This window comes from Nannizzia gypsea, genomic scaffold, assembly GCF_000150975.2.
Source record: "Nannizzia gypsea CBS 118893 supercont1.2 genomic scaffold, whole genome shotgun sequence".
Taxonomy (NCBI): Eukaryota; Fungi; Ascomycota; class Eurotiomycetes; order Onygenales; family Arthrodermataceae; genus Nannizzia; species Nannizzia gypsea.
In genome coordinates this window covers 1,068,009-1,084,904 of record NW_003345200.1, presented here as the reverse complement: position 1 = coordinate 1,084,904, position 16,896 = coordinate 1,068,009, and the positions used below count along the sequence as shown (strand labels likewise).

Genomic DNA, 16,896 nt, shown 5'->3' with positions numbered 1-16,896 from the left:
GTCCAACACTATTCAACGGATGAATAATATGTCACCATAACATCCAAGGAACAAGGCTCATAAAGGATTCGTCACTGTCCTCATCAATCCCCTCTCTGCCTTCCACTTTCTCTCGCTCCTCTCTAGCCTCTATTTTAGCCTTTTCGGCAATTGCAATATTCCCCATTTTCTCCTCTACCTTTGCCAAAAACCAGAGAGATCGTGCAAGATGTGCTTGCATCTCAGGCACTCCTCTACTCATGTCGGTCACGCTGCGTAACATTTTTGCAGCCAGAGTATCCTCATCCTCAGCTTCTAGCATACGGGCAACGATAAATGTTGAGTCCGCCACTCGTGGCCCTTTGTCTCCGTAGAGGCCCTGTCGGATCCCTATCGTCCGTGATGCAAGTTGCTGAGCTTCCTGCTTCAAACCTTGAGCGTACTTGATTCTCGCCAGAAGCATAATGTCTCCACTATGTTTCGGGTACTTGGACTGAGCCACCTGCTCCTCCGTTAAATTTTGCAGTTTCCAGCAGTGATGCAAGGCTTTAAGGGAATCCTCTGGCTGGTCTCCTCGAAGATATGTCAATGCATATATAGCTTGGGTCCTACCCATAAGTAGCGGGTTATTCTCATTATGAATATCCTCTGCTTTCTGCAGGTACTGGAGAGCCTCATCAACATTTCCCTGTTCAGTATAGCTACAGGCAATGGAGTCATAAACATCCGCAACCTGGGGTGAGCGATTTCCGTGAAGCTGCTCTCTGATATTCAGTGCCTGGAGATATGCAGACAAAGCAGCCTTTGGCCTTGCCATGTCCAACGCAATATGGCCTAGGATTCTGTATGCTTGTGCATAGGTTGGCGTTGATGGCCTAATATCGAGCTCCAAGCCAAAATCAAGAAACTGAGTTCCGGTTATTGGTTGTTCCTTCTCCCACAGGTACCTTGTGAACCAGAGGAAGTCAGTAGTTTCCTTATATGAGATAAAAGGTTCTACTTACGTTCCAGCTCGAAAGACTAGCTCCGCGAATAATTCATGGTTGATTATCCGGAATGGATGCCCCTGTGTCAATCGGATAAGCCAACTGACGTGTGGGAGGATTGTGCTACAAGTCTCCCAGGAAGCCCAACCGTGGCCTTGTTGATGAGACCTTTGATTCCATGTATTAGGAAAACTGCGTGATAATATGTTTATAACATGATTAAAATAGCGTGAGCTTTCCTCTTCAGATAGTCTTGAAAAGACTGTAAACTGGATAAGACGATGGATCGATATAGCTTTCTGGGCCGACAAGCGGCTCACTAGGGCTGCCTTTGAGAGGTCACCCACAACACCTCCAAAACTACAAATTGTCAGCATTTGATCTCATATAAGGATCAGCACTTACTCAAAACTATCGTATAAAAATTCCAATTCTGGATCTGTTATTCCAGCTCTTCGATCTGAAATTATCGATTCAAGAATGAAGTCAGGGTCAAAAAAAGATAATAAATTTAGTAAAGTTTTGGATTCATTGGATAGTTCCTGGAAAGAAACCTCCCATACTGTGTTCAAAGTATGTTCATATTCAGCCGGTGCTGGGGTCCTTGCATATATTTTCTTTGCTGACTTTTGATAAATTGAAAACAGCTCTTCATAGGAATAGCCCCGGTCTTCCATAAACTCTCCTACTTGTGCCATGGCAAGAGGTAGACCTCCAAGAAGTCGAAGTAATCCTGTTGCAGCGGCCGATTCCGTTTCATTTTTAGGCTGCTGGCCTGTCAAAGAATAGAATACATCCACTTGTTTTTCAGCATCGAAACACGGAAGGTTTATTACTTCAGTGGCTCGTTTTGACGCAACCTTGTGTGATCGACAGGTAATAATAATAGAGCCCTGAACATTGCGGGGCCAGATTTGATCAAGCAGCTTGTTTTCCTCCACATTGTCAAATATAAGAAGAAAGCTTTTCCCAGATGTATTGAGCCAGTCGTGTACAATTTGAATAGACCGGTAATCGTCTTCATTACCCTCTGTTTGTGGTAATCCAACCTTTGCAGAAAATTGTGATAAGGCTTGTGTCATTTTTATTTTAGTTTCACCTGGTATCCAAACAACAACGTCATATAAGTCCGTAGCTGTGTTGGCATAATGCAACGCCAGTTGTGTTTTTCCAACACCACCAGTTCCGCATATTGCGATGATCTTTAAGGTCCCAGAATTTTTATTAGGATCAAGCCTTTCTTTCATAGTTTCCACTTCCGCAGATCTACCAAAAAATTTGACGTTCAGGCCGTAGGGTATCATGAAACATGGAAGATTCAGTTCGGTTGAGCGCTGTCGAGATAGATGCAAGTTTTCAATTGCCTTCACTGTATCAGCAGTATTTTTCCCTCTAGACAGACGAACCATATCAGCGGTTTCGTCAACCTTTCTCGAGTAAAATCGAATATTTGAAATATGCTTAGACACCTCTGAGCTAAATGTCATCCATGTCTCCCGGCTCTTGTCTGGGTTAGGGTTATTCCGAAAGTGTAATATGGAATCCGCACAGAACAATATTATCTCGGTATAGGTCGTGTGCAAGGCCTCCTCGAGTTCAGAAGTCAAGGGAAGTTCTTGCTCGTAACGACGGAATCTGGGCAATGCCCTTCCTAGCTCTTCAAACATGTCCAAGAGTTCCGAAGGCACAGGTTCAGCAAACTAGTTGCAGTTTTAGTATGTGGCTAATCATACAGGAAAAAACCTATATAAAGTACCTTTAATATCAGTCGAATCGAGCCCCATATCACAGCTGCGAGGCGGCTGTTCATCCCCGCGGCTAGGGTGATAATTGCGGCGAAGTCATTGAGACTAACAAGAATTGGCCTAAGTCTACTCAACAGGTCCATCCAGCTCTTGGAGGATGTGGCTTCCTTAGAAGGTTGGATTTGATTAAGCAGCTCCTCAGGATTACGAACGTCCCAAGGGTGTGGATTGATCTCATGCTCACGAACCCCGCGGTCCTTCAGCTTCTCGTAGTACTTATCGATGGCATCTTGCCATATTGCACTAACATACTGGTCTTTTGGAGCGCTGCTCTTCAGTGGTGAAGACATCATTTTTTGCTAGTCAGTTACTTTTTGATATGAAACAGTCATCATCGCCCTCTGAATCGCGGTAAATGGGGTTGGGAAAAACCGAGGCCTCCCAGGCTGGTGGGAGGCGGACGATGAATATCTATTATCCGAGCGACTATTCTCCCTGCCAAGAAGCGGGCCGTGCATAGTTATATTTAGAATACGTTCTGAGCGGATAGCTAACTAGGTCAAATCAGGTTAGACAACTCCGGTTCAGGGGAAGGTTGATCCAAAGTTGCCAACCTTAATTAGTTAGCGATCAAATGCACTTAAGCGCCCAGCGCATAACAAAAGTATCGTCCCATTCTACATCAGATGGCTACTGGGATTCTCAATATAAAAGGATGATTTTCCCGAATGTCGAATACTCATAAGTCTGTCTTACTCCAACCGTCCGAACAAGGCAGAGGCCGTTTTTGATTTCCTCCCCCGTCAACTGCAACTCCAACTTCTTCCTCCCTGTCTCTTGCCATCCATCTAGTTAGTTATCAGTTAAATATCCTCTCAACTAATTACTCGGGAATATTTTTAACGCCTTGCTACCGCTAGTTGCCGCTCACCAAGCAAATACCAAGGGCCAACAATACCATGAAGATCTCTATCGGGCATCGGAGAAAAGAACTTAGGGTGAAAATAAAATTGAAAGAGCCGAGCTTTGTCGAGTATACTCTTGATATGAGCTGGTATGATTGCTGGCTTTCTCAACAGCTTTTAAATCTCCCCCGTTGCATAAAGGATCTTAAAGTTATGGGAGACTCTCCCATTGAAAAACCTCATCTCTATCAGCTATACAACGCAATCGAGGATTTCCTCCAGACAGATGAAGGGCTTTCTATCGACGAGATTACACAACATCTACGAAAATCAGAGATTCTTGAATACCCGGAAGCTTTACTGCCGGCTCAGAAGTTCCTCGTATTTGCGATTCTTGGGTGGCGGTCAATGTTGTACCAGGCATCTTTCAACACATGCTCAACGAAAGAATTTGCTATTCACCGAGAATCTGATCAGCCGCAGTCAGGGTTAGTCTTTGATACTTATAAAGTGTCGGCACACTTGTCGGATCGATCACTGTGGATACTACTAAAGGCATTTGGAAACATTCTACCCGCCCGATCTGTTACTGCCCCACAGCTTGCAAGTGAGAGCAGCAAGATCGCTTCCTCCTGGTTACCTTTATATCCATCAGAAACTAATGCATACCTCTTGACTGTGTTGCTGGGTGTTCGCATTCGATGGGTAGAGATGTTGGCTCTGCATCTTGATTATGACAAATCGACCAAAACGCTCTCTCTTTTTAACTACCCATCCTTCTGTTTACATACACTTTCATCGGGAGGGGTTATATATTCATTTGAGAGCCTTGAAAAGTACGGTGTGGACCCTCGAGCAAATAAAGAAGAGATATCACATTTCCTCCGGGAAGTTCTTCTATCCTATCGCCTGATTTTTGGTCAGTCCGCAAAATCTAGGAAACTATTTCGCCAATTATCTCGATCACAGGGGGTAGCTAAAGGCCATGTTGACTCCGTGCTTCCGTTATTATGTACCCGTAAGCAGCTACCTTTCATGCAGGGCCTGGAATTTCCAGTCGACAAGGCTGTCTATTTTGCAGCACAGGACTTTCCCATCCTACATGAAAGGATTGAAATTATTGCAAAAGAGCTCAGGGATAAAAAGCCTACCTCAGTTGCTGATCTTATACGTGACCGCAGGGACACACTACAGTTCTTGACATTCTGGCTCGTTTTGATCATTGGTGGAATTGGTACCTTGCTGAGTTTGATTCAGGTCATACTGCAGGCAGTACAGCTAATAAAAAGTTAGCTATCTCACAGGCGATTCCATATATGTACAGCAATGTGTTGCGACACAGTTAGAATGATAACGATAGAATCTTGGCTAGTTAACTGGTTATTATTACTTATATAGATAATTTGACATCATAGTAACTTATCACACCCACCTTCGGGTTGTTTCAGGGGCTAGTTAAAATTCTATCGAAGTGTAGTCTCCGCAAGCAGAAACCGTTCGGGAGACAACCGCTAAGTCTATTTAGCTATATAAATCAGCCACCAGGACCGTAGCAAAAAACGAAATCGTGTTTCGTTGAATATTTGCAGATTCTGGCTTTCGAATTATCCCCTACGCACTAATCAGCCAGTTAATAAATAAGCTAAAAATGCTCGAAAAATTATCCCCAGATCTTCTTCTGCTTGTTTTCTCGCAGGTAACTAGTTAACCATACCATGAATTCCCAGCGACTCGTTCAGTTAAAGAATCAAGATTGACAGCATCTTCCCACAGCTCCCTGAAAAAGAAGACTTAATTTCCGTGTCCCGAGTATCCAAGCGACTTTACTCAGTCGCATCTCTAGAGATTCATCGCTCAATTGTTCTCACGGCGAGCGACTTGGCCCTTGACCGTGTTGCGCTCGAAGGCGTCCTTAGCGCTCACCGACGAACTAGGGCTCTTCGCAGAACCAAAAACATCCGCATTTCAGCACCATTATATGATCGCTTTAAGAAGTGATGCCTTCATTACAACGAACCTAGTGCTTGCAGCGATGCTGAAGATGGGTTTAATGACGATGAACTTGACGTATCTGAGCAGCAGGACAAGAAAACTTGGATCGAAGGTGGTGATAAAACGACTTCATCGGATGACTTTAGACGACTGAAGGACAGAGTAATGTCGGTTCTGATACGATGCAAAGAGGGGCAATTTGACAGCTTCACGTTGGTTAACCCTTCATTCGAACCGAGTTCAAAAGCCTTACTAACGCCGATTAATTACAGGTGGCATCTCGGGACCTGTGTCCCTGAAGAAATCCTGGGCACCAAGGGATACCTACCCCTGAAGCAGAAACAGTTGAAGTCTCTTTGCCTGGTGACCGATGTGACGTGCAGACGGAATGAATATGACTTAACGCCATTCACAGGTCTCACAAGCCTGACATGGCGTGGCTTGAGGCCCGAGAAAGATTTTCAATCTCTTCGAGAATGCTTTAGGGTAACTTCTCACCAACTTATCAGTCTCGACCTTGATTTCTACTCTGAAACTGTTGACCCTTATCGTAACTTCGACATCTCGGACGATAATGGAAAAACATTGGAGAATCTTTTGACTCCATTGCTTGGAAGAGACAAATTATGCTTCGCAGAGCTCCGTGATCTTTCGTTGTGTTCTATCCCTTTATTATTCGAACCGAGCCATATGGTTCGTACATTTGGATTCAAATCTCTTCGATCTCTGAAGCTTCGATTTTGCCCTGGCTGGTTAGATCTTGTTAATCATATTGGATCTCTGGAGCAGCCCTTATACCTCGAAACACTAGAAATAGACTGCGTCGATTCGATATACGACGAGGTTCAGTTGATAGTTTCTAGCTGCATTGACAATGTCAAAGGCCTAAAGGAGTTTTTTCTATTTTCCAGGTCTGGTGATATGCTACCAATTTGGCGTTCAATACTAAAACATCATCTTATGCTCAAGAATTTTGTTCACCACGCACGAAGTATGGGACACCGCAGAGCAGACCCTCACGACCTGCCCGCTATTCATTTCGAGGATATCATGTGCTGGACGGATGACCGTCGAGTCAACAGGTCCAGTGTGAAATCTGCCCGTGACACAGAAGCCTTTAGAATCTGGGAGTATGACGACAGCCCGGAATGGGATATCCTTGATGAGGGTTTTTCTTCGGGATCTAGCGACGATGATGCCACTCCAGCACCTGATCAAGGCAATGGTACTGAGTCTAGGCTTACCGATACTGAGAATCAAGCCGGCTCTACTCTAGCCAGAGAGAAAAGTGCTGCGAAACCAATCCGTCCAGCCACTAACGGGGTATATAACGCTCTCTATCCAGGCGAAGTTTCCGACGAGCTTGGTCAATTCGCAGAATGGGTTTTGTGTTATTTAAATCGCTTCAGCTGATCGCATTTGGCGATTTCACATGCAATGGGCGCTACTCATCAATGAATGTGGTCCTATGTCCACGGGAAGGGCCCCGTTCACCAGGCGGTAAGAGCTATCGACATGTCACAACGGACGATATCTTTGCTCTGGACTTGCTCCGCGAGTATTCTTATGTCATGGCAGCCTGTTCCCTCGATCTACTCTGAAAGATCATATCGTATGTCTGGGTTATTCGATTCAGAATCAAAGGCAATTACGGTCATATAACTATAGATTGGTCAGGGAAAACGACTTTAATATTATTGCACTTAACTTAATTCGGATTATTAACTATCAGTTTGTCAAGCCAAACCTTTGTTATATATTCAAACAGTCGACAATTGCGCAGTTAGAGTTAATGGAATATTTCTGCCCTAGAGTATTATATTCCATCTGGTTCTTGTTAAAAATTCCATGTCCAGCCTCGTGCAGTTGTTGATCGTTGTCAGTCTCTAGTCATCCATATTTTGGTAGTTAGTTGCCGAGGAGACGGGCCGCTAAAATGCCAACAAGGATTGATGTCTACAAGTTGGCTAACATCAAAAACCACGTCATGGTCTGATTATTTAATGCATAATTGCCTATGCAACTGCCCCTACCATGCTCTCGAGAGTTCAGCGGATAAACCTGTTCATTGCTTTCGTCGCTCTTTGCTCCATCGCTTTGTTCCTTACCCATTTCGCCCCTTCTCCGGTATCCCACTTAGCCGCCAGCATGTCAGTCACTCATATTGTCCTTTTCCAGTTCAAAAAGGAGGTCTCACACGAGGCTGTGCGTAACGTGAGTATAAATCTCCTGGATAACCATTCTATGCACTGTTGTTAATAGTTAATTGCACTGTAGCTTTCCACCCGCATGCTAGGCCTAAAAGACAAATGTCTTCATCCGCTTTCCCAGAAGCCTTATATCCTCTCTTCATCTGGCGGGGTTGATATGTCAATCGAAGGCATCCAGGTAAGATGAAACTATATGATCCCGCATCCGATGCTTCCAATGTGCTTGTTGGCTAACTATATCTGTCAAGAATGGTATGACACACGCCTTTGTGGTCAATTTTGCAAGCAAAGAAGACCGAGACTATTATGTCCAGAAGGATCCGATTCATCAGGACTTTGTGAAGAGTGCTGGTGAAGTCGTTGAAAAGGCACAAGTCGTTGACTTTGTCAATGGAGAATTGTAAATGACAGTAATGAATACATAACCAAGACCAGAAAAGAATTACAGAGAGAACTTTTATGGCTTTGAAGTTCAAGAATTCCTCCCGAAAAGCTAAATACTATGGTTGAAACCTGAATAATTCCAATGAGCTAACTTCAATTTGGGTATAACTATATAAAGACGTATTTATAGGCGATAATATCGAGATTGTATGCTGTCAACTGTCAGCTCAGATGTTCATATCCTGGAACGTTTAAGCGAAGATAAACGCGACATGAATAAATTCAATGCAAATCAATATCAGCCACTGCACTGTTGAAGGACGTTATTTTTAAAACATGTTGAATATGGAGAAATGTGTCAATCGTTGTGTTTAATGTTGGTGGTTTTGATAATTCCAGCCAACATATAAAAATCCCAGTAAGTTTAAAAAAAGAAGGCCACATCCATGCTGCTCAGTAGATTTCATCATGTTGAATTGTTGAATGAGACAGCTTGAAAACGTTTTTACCCGTATCACCAGGGTACCAGTAATGAAAGAGGACAACGTATGTATATCCGAGAGAAAGCCAGTAGTTATAGCCCGGTGACAGGATTTGCCAATAGTATGAATGAATGGTTTCAGCGGTAGGAATCGGTAGGGTAACCGTTCAGAGGTTCATAATTGCCATACTCTTCGTTTTCAACGCATTGTCTCCAAGCTCGTCGGAATACTCGCATACATTCTTCGCTGACTTGGCCAATGGGCTTTACCTTGATGTTGTGATCCACAGTAAAGACCTTTCCAAAGTTTAGACAAGATTTAGGATGAAGTTGATCTCTTGGGGTATAAGGGTTTATCATGATAGGGGATATTCCAGGCACCCGGCCTGATCCATAATATTCCGGCTGGGTTCCCCTCACGTGTATCACCGAATGGGTCTTCAGGTCAATGCCTGGTTTCATTAGGCCCCTCTCTCCGTATGTATATATGGCCCTTTGCATAGCATTAGCTAGTAGTACGTTGGTTAGGTAATGAATGAATATAACTGCTTACAGGCACCACGAACAGCCTTGTTCATTTTTGACAACGACCATTCTACGAATGTTTGCATGAACTTCTTGACCATGCCCTGTTAAGTAGAAGTAGGGGCTGCCACGACCGTGAGGTGCAGAGGTATCACCGGCAGGCTCTGCCCAATAGACCGAAATAACCTATGTATATAATAGAGATACATTTAGCGCTCTGTAGGCTTAAAAGCAGGTCGGAATCATACCCGTACCCTACCGATGGAGTAGAACGGTGTCGTTTGAACCTTATAGTCTTTGGCTGTTCAGCTTGTACGAACTTATATTGCTGATATCACATCTACTTACCCCTGTTGAATCTTGCAATATCACTTTGGCGACGATCGTTCCAAGGCCCTAATATGTAACGTTGGTATTAATCTCGGCTCTAACATAAAATTGTGCTCATAAGTTGTTGACATACCAGTGAAAGTCTCCTGTAGGCCATAGGGGCTGTACCCATCCGATTGGTAACTAAGGTGCGAGGGCGCTGGGGCGCCATTGACGGCTACCGGGAGATAGGGTCAGCTCAGCGTAAGCTTTTAGTTCAACAAGGAGATACCTATGAGGGTATCGTATAGTAAAGAGAAATGGACAATATACCTTGAGCTCAGCTGATAGCTGGGGTTTTGATATTCCAGGTTTGAAAACCTCCTGTTTCTTTCCCTGGAGCTTTGCCCTGTCTCACGGTCATATTGCGATGGAGTTGGTGATGGGTATGAATGACTCGACTGTCGCGCAGGATCCCATATGGTCGATGGCTGTCTCTGGTTAGAATCTGGATAGGCTGGAAAGCCAGAAGAGCCTCCATGATATCCACTGTCTATGCTGTGGCGGATGGCACTCGAGTTATCTAGTATGCCCCTATAAATTTAATTGATGTAATCAGTGATCTGGGTACAAAAGATCGTATTCCACCAGTTGAAGATGTTCATCTACTCGGTATAATTATCAACATTGCCACTTTGACAACATGAGAAATAGATGCATGATAGCCGTATCAGGAAAAAACAGGCTTACTCGTCATAGTTAGAAGGGGATTGGACTAGACCATCCTCTGATATAGGCTCACTTCTACCGTAGGGCCGTGCTACCCAAAATGTCAGTAAAGAACAGTAGCTAAGAATAACTCCGCTTACAGTAATAGGGATCCGGCCCTCCCGGGTACTCAGCCAGAGGGCGTAGCATGTTATTCGGGCGATGAGACATTGATCCGTCTTCAGCTGCCGATGACACCCAGGGTCAGCACAGACAAAGCAGCTAGTAAAGAAAGTATAGTTGCCTAGTAAGCGCGGGACGATGCCTCAAGGCGTCGAAAATTGGGATATTGACTGCGCCTTTATATTGACTAAACAGATGCAGGTATTAAAGCCTCCACTCCATCAACCCCAGAGCCGCATCTGACAAAGGTAGTTACTGACTGCCCATAAGCTACGTATATGCGTCCCAAGCCGTCGCATGGCTGGCAAGTCGTGGCACGCTGAGGTGTGAGTATTGACGGAAGAGACATGGATCCAACGGATACCCCGATGCCTCCATGGCCATCCAGAGGCTGAAAGGGGCCTTGGCCGACAGGATACGAGGAGCGTTCTGCACAAGAAGATTAGGGGGATGTAGGATATCAGTTTCATGGAGGAGAAAACAAGAGAACAATCGTTGCTGTCATTCCTCGTCTGTGGTGTTAACCCAGCAGTAACGCTCAGGTGATTCCATTCCTTACAGCACTGAATCCTTGCTGATACCAGGATGGCATATATGTTCCATGCATGAGGCTTGCACGTTTAGCAGTGTGTCCCCTAGGTCCGCCTCCGTACTGGCTGGTAGGGGGTTGGCGTTGATATCAATATGGGTATTTTATAACCAGGGTGTATCGTGGCTGTTTTTACGATACCTTCTGCATGTCGATACACACGTATACGGCGCATTGTGATTCAGTGCGAGTCTGATAGGATTCTGTCCTTCGTTCGAGGGCTATCGTTGTGCAATGGGGCCAATATCTGCACTGATTTTAGGCCTTCCGTTTGCCGCGATCAACATTCCATGTCAAAGGACAGCGAGACTCACACCGAAAGGCCGTTCAAGCTAAAGTCGAGCATGATTCAAAAGGGCTCTGGCAGTCATGGCGTCGAACCAGTCTTCTTCTATCCTTATGGCTACTGTGGGCGAAGAAGTAGAAAAGGTGAGGATTCTCTGTGGTAGTTAGAGAAAAGACCAACAATTGCTTGAGTTAACGACTGCGCTTGAAGGTGGTAGGACATCATCAGCTCATCAGCGACTTCGTTCCCAGTTTCGATTCACACTATGATTTCACCTCCCTATCAAGTTCAAACACCAAGTATACGGATGTTGGTGACCCGTTGGACAAGTTATATGGGCGAGATATCTCGAGAAGCGAGCTCAGTGTGCTGGCGATGCCTACGCTCCACTTGAGCTCGCCTCCGACTACCGTGTCTTTTCCGGAGATTAAGGCGAAACTCACGCCGGGCACGTCTCAAGCTCCCGATCAATCGTCAATAGCAACTTCGGACTGGGAATTACTTAAATCAGAACTTCAACAGTTAGTCCGAGACCATGGGAAGGTTGCTTCATATCGATTCTCTACCCGACAACAGCGCGTAAAACTCCGGCAGAAGAGAGCTACGTCAACGAATTTGGGAATCAATCTGATAAGGGAATTAAATGCTTATTTCGCAAAGGAAGATGTTTCTTCGCCTCTCCTGGCTGTGTTTGAGCAGTTCCAAAGTTCTTGGGCTGAATATCTGGCTATAGAATGCGAATATGACAACCAGGAGGACGAGCTTGACGATCGAGAATTTCAACTCGAGGAAACACAGGAGAGGATAAAATATGCTGTTGAGCAGTATGATACGGACAAGGGAGCCATTGCTAAACTCGGCTGTAGGGGAGAGCAAGCCAGCTTTGGTCCGAACATTGTTTTCGAAGGCGGAGTGTACCATCCGTTAATGGCTGAATACCTTTCTCGCTGCGGCACCCTCGACCTCGTCAATGAAAGATTATGGGAACTTCGGGTAGAGCATACAAAGGCATTTGATGACTACCAAATGGGGCGGGGGCTGACTGAGGAACCGAACGAATATGCGATTGACCTGCTCACCAATTTCCAGAAATATGAAGAAGAATTACTTCGCGAGAAAGAGGCTTTAGGACGAGAGACCGAGCAACTCAAGGCCCAATGTGATGAACTGGGCCTTTCTGAAGAGCCTTCACTCATGGAGCCAGTAGAAGACCTTACGGAAAACACTGTATTGGATCACCTACAGTCCGTACCCCGGCTTAAACCCTGGGAAAAGGATACCCCCCAATTTTTTGAGTCCGCACTGGCCCAGGAACCCGTTGACACTGGAGACTTTATCAACAAGTGGATTTTTCATCAACTTTGCCAATCTTCCCTAGAAGTTCTCCACCTGAAAGAGAGTCTCAAGTCCGAAAACATGAAGGTTGAGAGTGACGAAGAACTTCTTGATCTGGCACTACGATACTGGAAATTCGATGCAGCTAACAAACCAGTTCGCCGGCCCATGTCAGAAATCTGCTATGATACCTTTGACGCAGACATGATGCCTACCGAAATGAAGGCTAAAATGGAGGACCTAGAGATCCCTAATCCAAATGTTATACGCAGCTTCGAGGCTGAATCTATTCACGATAGCCATAAAAAGGCTCCTATAATTGATGATACCCCTGCCAATAAGCACTCGAACACCCGCCCTGGGCTTTACCATAGCAAGTCTGAGTGTGACGTGCCTCTCGGCAATAAAGCCCAACGTAACTTCGGCCGAGGCCAAGCTTCTTCAGCAATTTTTCATTACGATCTACCGCTTCAGTACCGCTGATCCCTGTTTTATTATGATACTCTCCATCCCTTTGTGTCTTGTTTTCTCTTTTCTCTTATCTCTTTTAACTAGCATTCCCTGCAGCTTTGCTTTTTCTTTCTTTCTTTTCTTTTTGCGGGAACATACTGACCTCTCGCTCATGTGCACCGCATCGAGGAGCTTTTCTGGGCTGTTGCTATCAGCAAGGCATACTCATCATGGAGTCGTTTTACATTATAGACACTGGCTTTCTTATACCCTTTTGGTCTTTCCGTTTGTCACTGTTTTCCTCCTTTTTTAAGCATTTCTGGTGATACTATCATTTCGCTTACTTCTAGGTCTTGAATTTAATAATAGTACGATAATATTCCGTATGCAGCATCAGACACGAAGAAAGCCTCAATTATCTACTAGCCTGGAAGAAAGTTCAATCTCTCGGCAACTGGCTTATAGCAGCCTTCATCACTGCCTTGCAGCGCCTAGTGTGAAGCGATGGGCAACCAGTTGCTGACCAAATTCTGGCGCATCAAGATAAATAGTTCGCTCTCCTTAGAAAGTACACGTCACAGCATATGTTATCATGAGTGGCTTAAATGAAACAGTAGCAAAGTCGTCTTTGGCATCCTGGCCGTACCATAATGCACTCAACCGAACATCCCTTTGGATGGTGCAAGGTGATTGCTCAGATGACGAGTCCGGAGCAAACGGAACAGGCGCTTTCACGGAGAGACGAGAGAATAATTACTCAATACAGAGGAAGCACACGGTATTAACATAACATAACAATGTATTGTGCGTACGAGTACAAACGAACACTCTGGAGTGCCATTTGAAGAACCGAACCAGCTTGATTTCCAACAGGTTAACCTAGCCAATAATGAGTATATTGATATGAAACCACCACTGTAGCAGAGGAACCTTGTCTTTTTCGAGCAAGCAGCCTGATATTCCCTCCTCTGTATTTTGTTTGTGGAGCGAGCTTTTGTGTATTATATAGTATTAGAGCTCTTCCGATGGAAATGCCCTATGACCCCACTTCGGTCCCGAAGGACATGCAGCCACATGCATGGATTTGGGGCTTGATCAGGCTGATGATTATATCAGACTTAGTCACTATTCTGGTGTATTGGATTAATATTGAATCGTTTTTCGCGGAGTGATAGTGAGACCTTGGGGGGATTCGATGTGACCTTCTCCCACAGCAGACTCTTCAGCCTGGTAGCTATGCCAGTAGGCTACAGGAGGAAAATCTGACCGACAGCCTTAAAACTAAATCCCTGCCGGAAGACAAAGCGCTCGCACATGAGCATTATATATGTGTATATTATTCCTATGCCTAAGGCATCTATATACACAAAAACACCTGAGTGTTTTCATAGTTGGTTTAAGCTCATGGTCCACAAAAAACTTAAGCGGAAGCGGTGGGGCGACTTCATAGCGTTCCCGGCGGTTGGGTCCAGAACGGTAAAGACGGATGGGCATTATGGAAAACAAGATAGATTTAACTAACTACTACATAAAGGGGACATGGATTCATTCACTCTGCCTATACAAAACACCGGGGAGGACATATATAACATTAAACCATCAGATTTGTACCAACTCCATTTCCACCGAAGACAGCACAATGACAAAAAAATGAATGCAAACAACATGTTAACGTTACCTTACGCCACTAGACGTACTATCTCACGACCGACGACTATCATAGTCTTCTCCCTCGCTGTCGCTCAAGCTGTCTCGACGTCTGCCTCGGCCCGCACGGCGGTATCCTTTGCTTAGGGCGGGGAGAGGTTGGTGATAACTCAAGTTGCTAGTGCCTTTGTCCGAGCCATCAAGATGCTGGTATGAGTACTCAGACATGTTAAGTGGCTCAGTATAGCCACCGGGCATTGAAGTGTGCTTGCGAGAACTGGATTGACGGCTGTTGCTGGCACTCGATCTAGGCCCACGGGGACGTTGGGAGCGTCGAGCATGGCGAGAGCGACGTTCGGTGTCCGAAACCTCAGACCGGCCAGCTTCGGAACGAGTAGCTTCAGAGCGGCTAACTTCAGAGCGACTCGCTTCCGTATAACTTGCTTCAGTACGACTACCCGCGGTACGGCGATCGGTGTCGCGGGGACGGGCCGGAGGAGACGTCTCTCGAAGAGGCCGTTGCTCCTCTGTTACATGAGAGACAGTATCCTCTTCACCTGCAACGAAGGAGAAACCAGATACGTTCCGGCCTCTAGAGATATCCATCTCTTCATACTGATTAGTGTAACCGGCCTGGCTCTGTGTCCATTCGCTCTTCTCATCGTAGGTATAGGTATATCCGGCTTCGCTAGGCGCATCATGTGTATTTGTGTGTGTATTTGTAGGAGTAAAGTCGGAGCCATGATATGTTCCATCAGCTTCACGGTTCATACCACCAACTTGTGCAGCCTTCTCATGGCGGTAGGCTCGCATATCCTCGTCATGGCCACCTTCCCAGTCGGACTCCTTCTGTCGACGCAACAGTTTCTTCTTCATAGCATTGAACCCTCTTCTAGTTCTACCCGTTTTACCCGTTGCAACAGTTTCCGTTTCCATAGTAGTGGTGGCGTCATCATAATCTCGATATTCCCTGCCAACGATACTTCCTCCGCCAAGTGCAGTACTTTTCGTAGCGTTGGAAAGTGTTCGGCCGTCAGGGCCCTTTCGTCGTAATACTGTAGATTTATAATCATCCCAATCATTCTCTCGCCAAATGAATCCGCCATTCTTCGCCCAAAAGAAGAACCAGATTGCCGCGATAACAAGCGCTGCACCAAGCAGAGCAAAAAGTGCCAGAATGCCTTGCATATTGATGTTGTGCGGATCAATCGCTCCTTCACCGTAGGCTGGTAGTGGTGTTGTGGGTTCCTTATCTCTGGCGGCAAGGACCTTTGTCCCTTCCATATTTGTTTCAAGTGATCTTGTCGGGAGGTTTTTAGGGATAATGAAGTCCTTGAGATTTGATGGCGTTGTTCGTTTTATTGAGTTGAGGAACTCTGCAACGACTGAAGAAGATCCGTCGGATAAGATCCCTCCCTCCGTAGGGGCAACGACAGGAGCTGGAGCCATGATGGCCTGACTTTTATCCTAGCGGTCTCGGTGGCTACGCAAGTAATGCGTGTGGCCCCAAGATGGGGGGCTCTGCTCGCTCTTTGACAGGACGACTTTGATTGTAGCCAAGTGTCGTTCGAGTAAAGGTGATATGATTCTGATGGAATGTAAGAGGCAGCGAACAAAAAGAAGGCAGGGGGATGAATAACGGTCATCAAGAGAGAGGACTGTTGAGAAAGAATGAAAAGCAACAAGTCGTTGTGGCGGGAGAAGCTCGAAAGTCATGAGGCTGGGAAGTTTTTGTTTACTTTCTCTGTTGCCAGGAGCAACCTTTGATTATATCAGCAGAAATGACATCACGTGGAAAAATCAGCCAAGACTCAATGCGGGAGCTAAATCTTAATCGATTTAAAGCCACAAAAGGCAAAAAAAGACAACACAGCGAAGCAAAAGGATGGCGATGATAGTGGTTTTTGCATACAGACATATTGACCACGGTGGCTATAGGATGACGGGCTGTTGTCCAACCAGGTAGGCAAATTAGCGTCGTCCACGTGTTTTGGAAAGTGTAATACATGGACTATGTGCGAGAGTATATATTTGAATCAAGCTAACACGCAAGTAAAAAGGGAAACGTATGTCAAATGAGAAAAGAAAGGGGACAGCCGTTGTGTGCATATCCTGAAGCCCTGAGTTGTGTAGAGCAAAACCAACACCTAGCCAAAGTTGATAAGGCGAAGGGCGCACAGGC

At 45.4% G+C, this 16,896-nt stretch overlaps 7 protein-coding genes across 7 annotated transcripts; 4 read left to right on the top strand and 3 right to left on the bottom strand.

Annotated features, from left to right (window-relative positions):
• Nucleotides 1–31: 31 nt before the first annotated feature.
• On the bottom strand, nucleotides 32–3,063 carry MGYG_02418 (hypothetical protein; the record flags this gene model as incomplete). The annotated part of the gene is made up of 4 exons (XM_003174841.1): nucleotides 32–926; nucleotides 984–1,325; nucleotides 1,371–2,665; nucleotides 2,722–3,063. 4 exons carry the CDS (start codon nucleotides 3,061–3,063, stop codon nucleotides 32–34), a joined length of 2,874 nt encoding a protein of 957 aa, XP_003174889.1.
• Nucleotides 3,064–3,669: 606 nt separating this feature from the next.
• MGYG_02417 (hypothetical protein) lies at nucleotides 3,670–4,908 on the top strand (the record flags this gene model as incomplete). The annotated part of the gene is made up of 1 exon (XM_003174840.1): nucleotides 3,670–4,908. The coding sequence occupies one exon, from the start codon at nucleotides 3,670–3,672 to the stop codon at nucleotides 4,906–4,908; it is 1,239 nt and encodes a 412-aa protein (XP_003174888.1).
• Nucleotides 4,909–5,493: 585 nt separating this feature from the next.
• Nucleotides 5,494–7,020, top strand: MGYG_02416 (hypothetical protein; the record flags this gene model as incomplete). The annotated part of the gene is made up of 2 exons (XM_003174839.1): nucleotides 5,494–5,609; nucleotides 5,637–7,020. The coding sequence occupies 2 exons, from the start codon at nucleotides 5,494–5,496 to the stop codon at nucleotides 7,018–7,020; spliced, it is 1,500 nt and encodes a 499-aa protein (XP_003174887.1).
• A 735-nt stretch (nucleotides 7,021–7,755) lies between these two features.
• MGYG_02415 (hypothetical protein) lies at nucleotides 7,756–8,221 on the top strand (the record flags this gene model as incomplete). The annotated part of the gene is made up of 3 exons (XM_003174838.1): nucleotides 7,756–7,821; nucleotides 7,885–7,995; nucleotides 8,066–8,221. 3 exons carry the CDS (start codon nucleotides 7,756–7,758, stop codon nucleotides 8,219–8,221), a joined length of 333 nt encoding a protein of 110 aa, XP_003174886.1.
• A 599-nt stretch (nucleotides 8,222–8,820) lies between these two features.
• Nucleotides 8,821–10,434, bottom strand: MGYG_02414 (hypothetical protein; the record flags this gene model as incomplete). The annotated part of the gene is made up of 7 exons (XM_003174837.1): nucleotides 8,821–9,175; nucleotides 9,236–9,393; nucleotides 9,462–9,502; nucleotides 9,671–9,754; nucleotides 9,935–10,110; nucleotides 10,267–10,336; nucleotides 10,386–10,434. The coding sequence occupies 7 exons, from the start codon at nucleotides 10,432–10,434 to the stop codon at nucleotides 8,821–8,823; spliced, it is 933 nt and encodes a 310-aa protein (XP_003174885.1).
• A 931-nt stretch (nucleotides 10,435–11,365) lies between these two features.
• Nucleotides 11,366–13,100, top strand: MGYG_02413 (hypothetical protein; the record flags this gene model as incomplete). Its single annotated transcript, XM_003174836.1, has 2 exons — nucleotides 11,366–11,425; nucleotides 11,493–13,100. 2 exons carry the CDS (start codon nucleotides 11,366–11,368, stop codon nucleotides 13,098–13,100), a joined length of 1,668 nt encoding a protein of 555 aa, XP_003174884.1.
• A 1,668-nt stretch (nucleotides 13,101–14,768) lies between these two features.
• MGYG_02412 (hypothetical protein) lies at nucleotides 14,769–16,163 on the bottom strand (the record flags this gene model as incomplete). The annotated part of the gene is made up of 1 exon (XM_003174835.1): nucleotides 14,769–16,163. One exon carries the CDS (start codon nucleotides 16,161–16,163, stop codon nucleotides 14,769–14,771), a length of 1,395 nt encoding a protein of 464 aa, XP_003174883.1.
• Nucleotides 16,164–16,896: the final 733 nt, after the last annotated feature.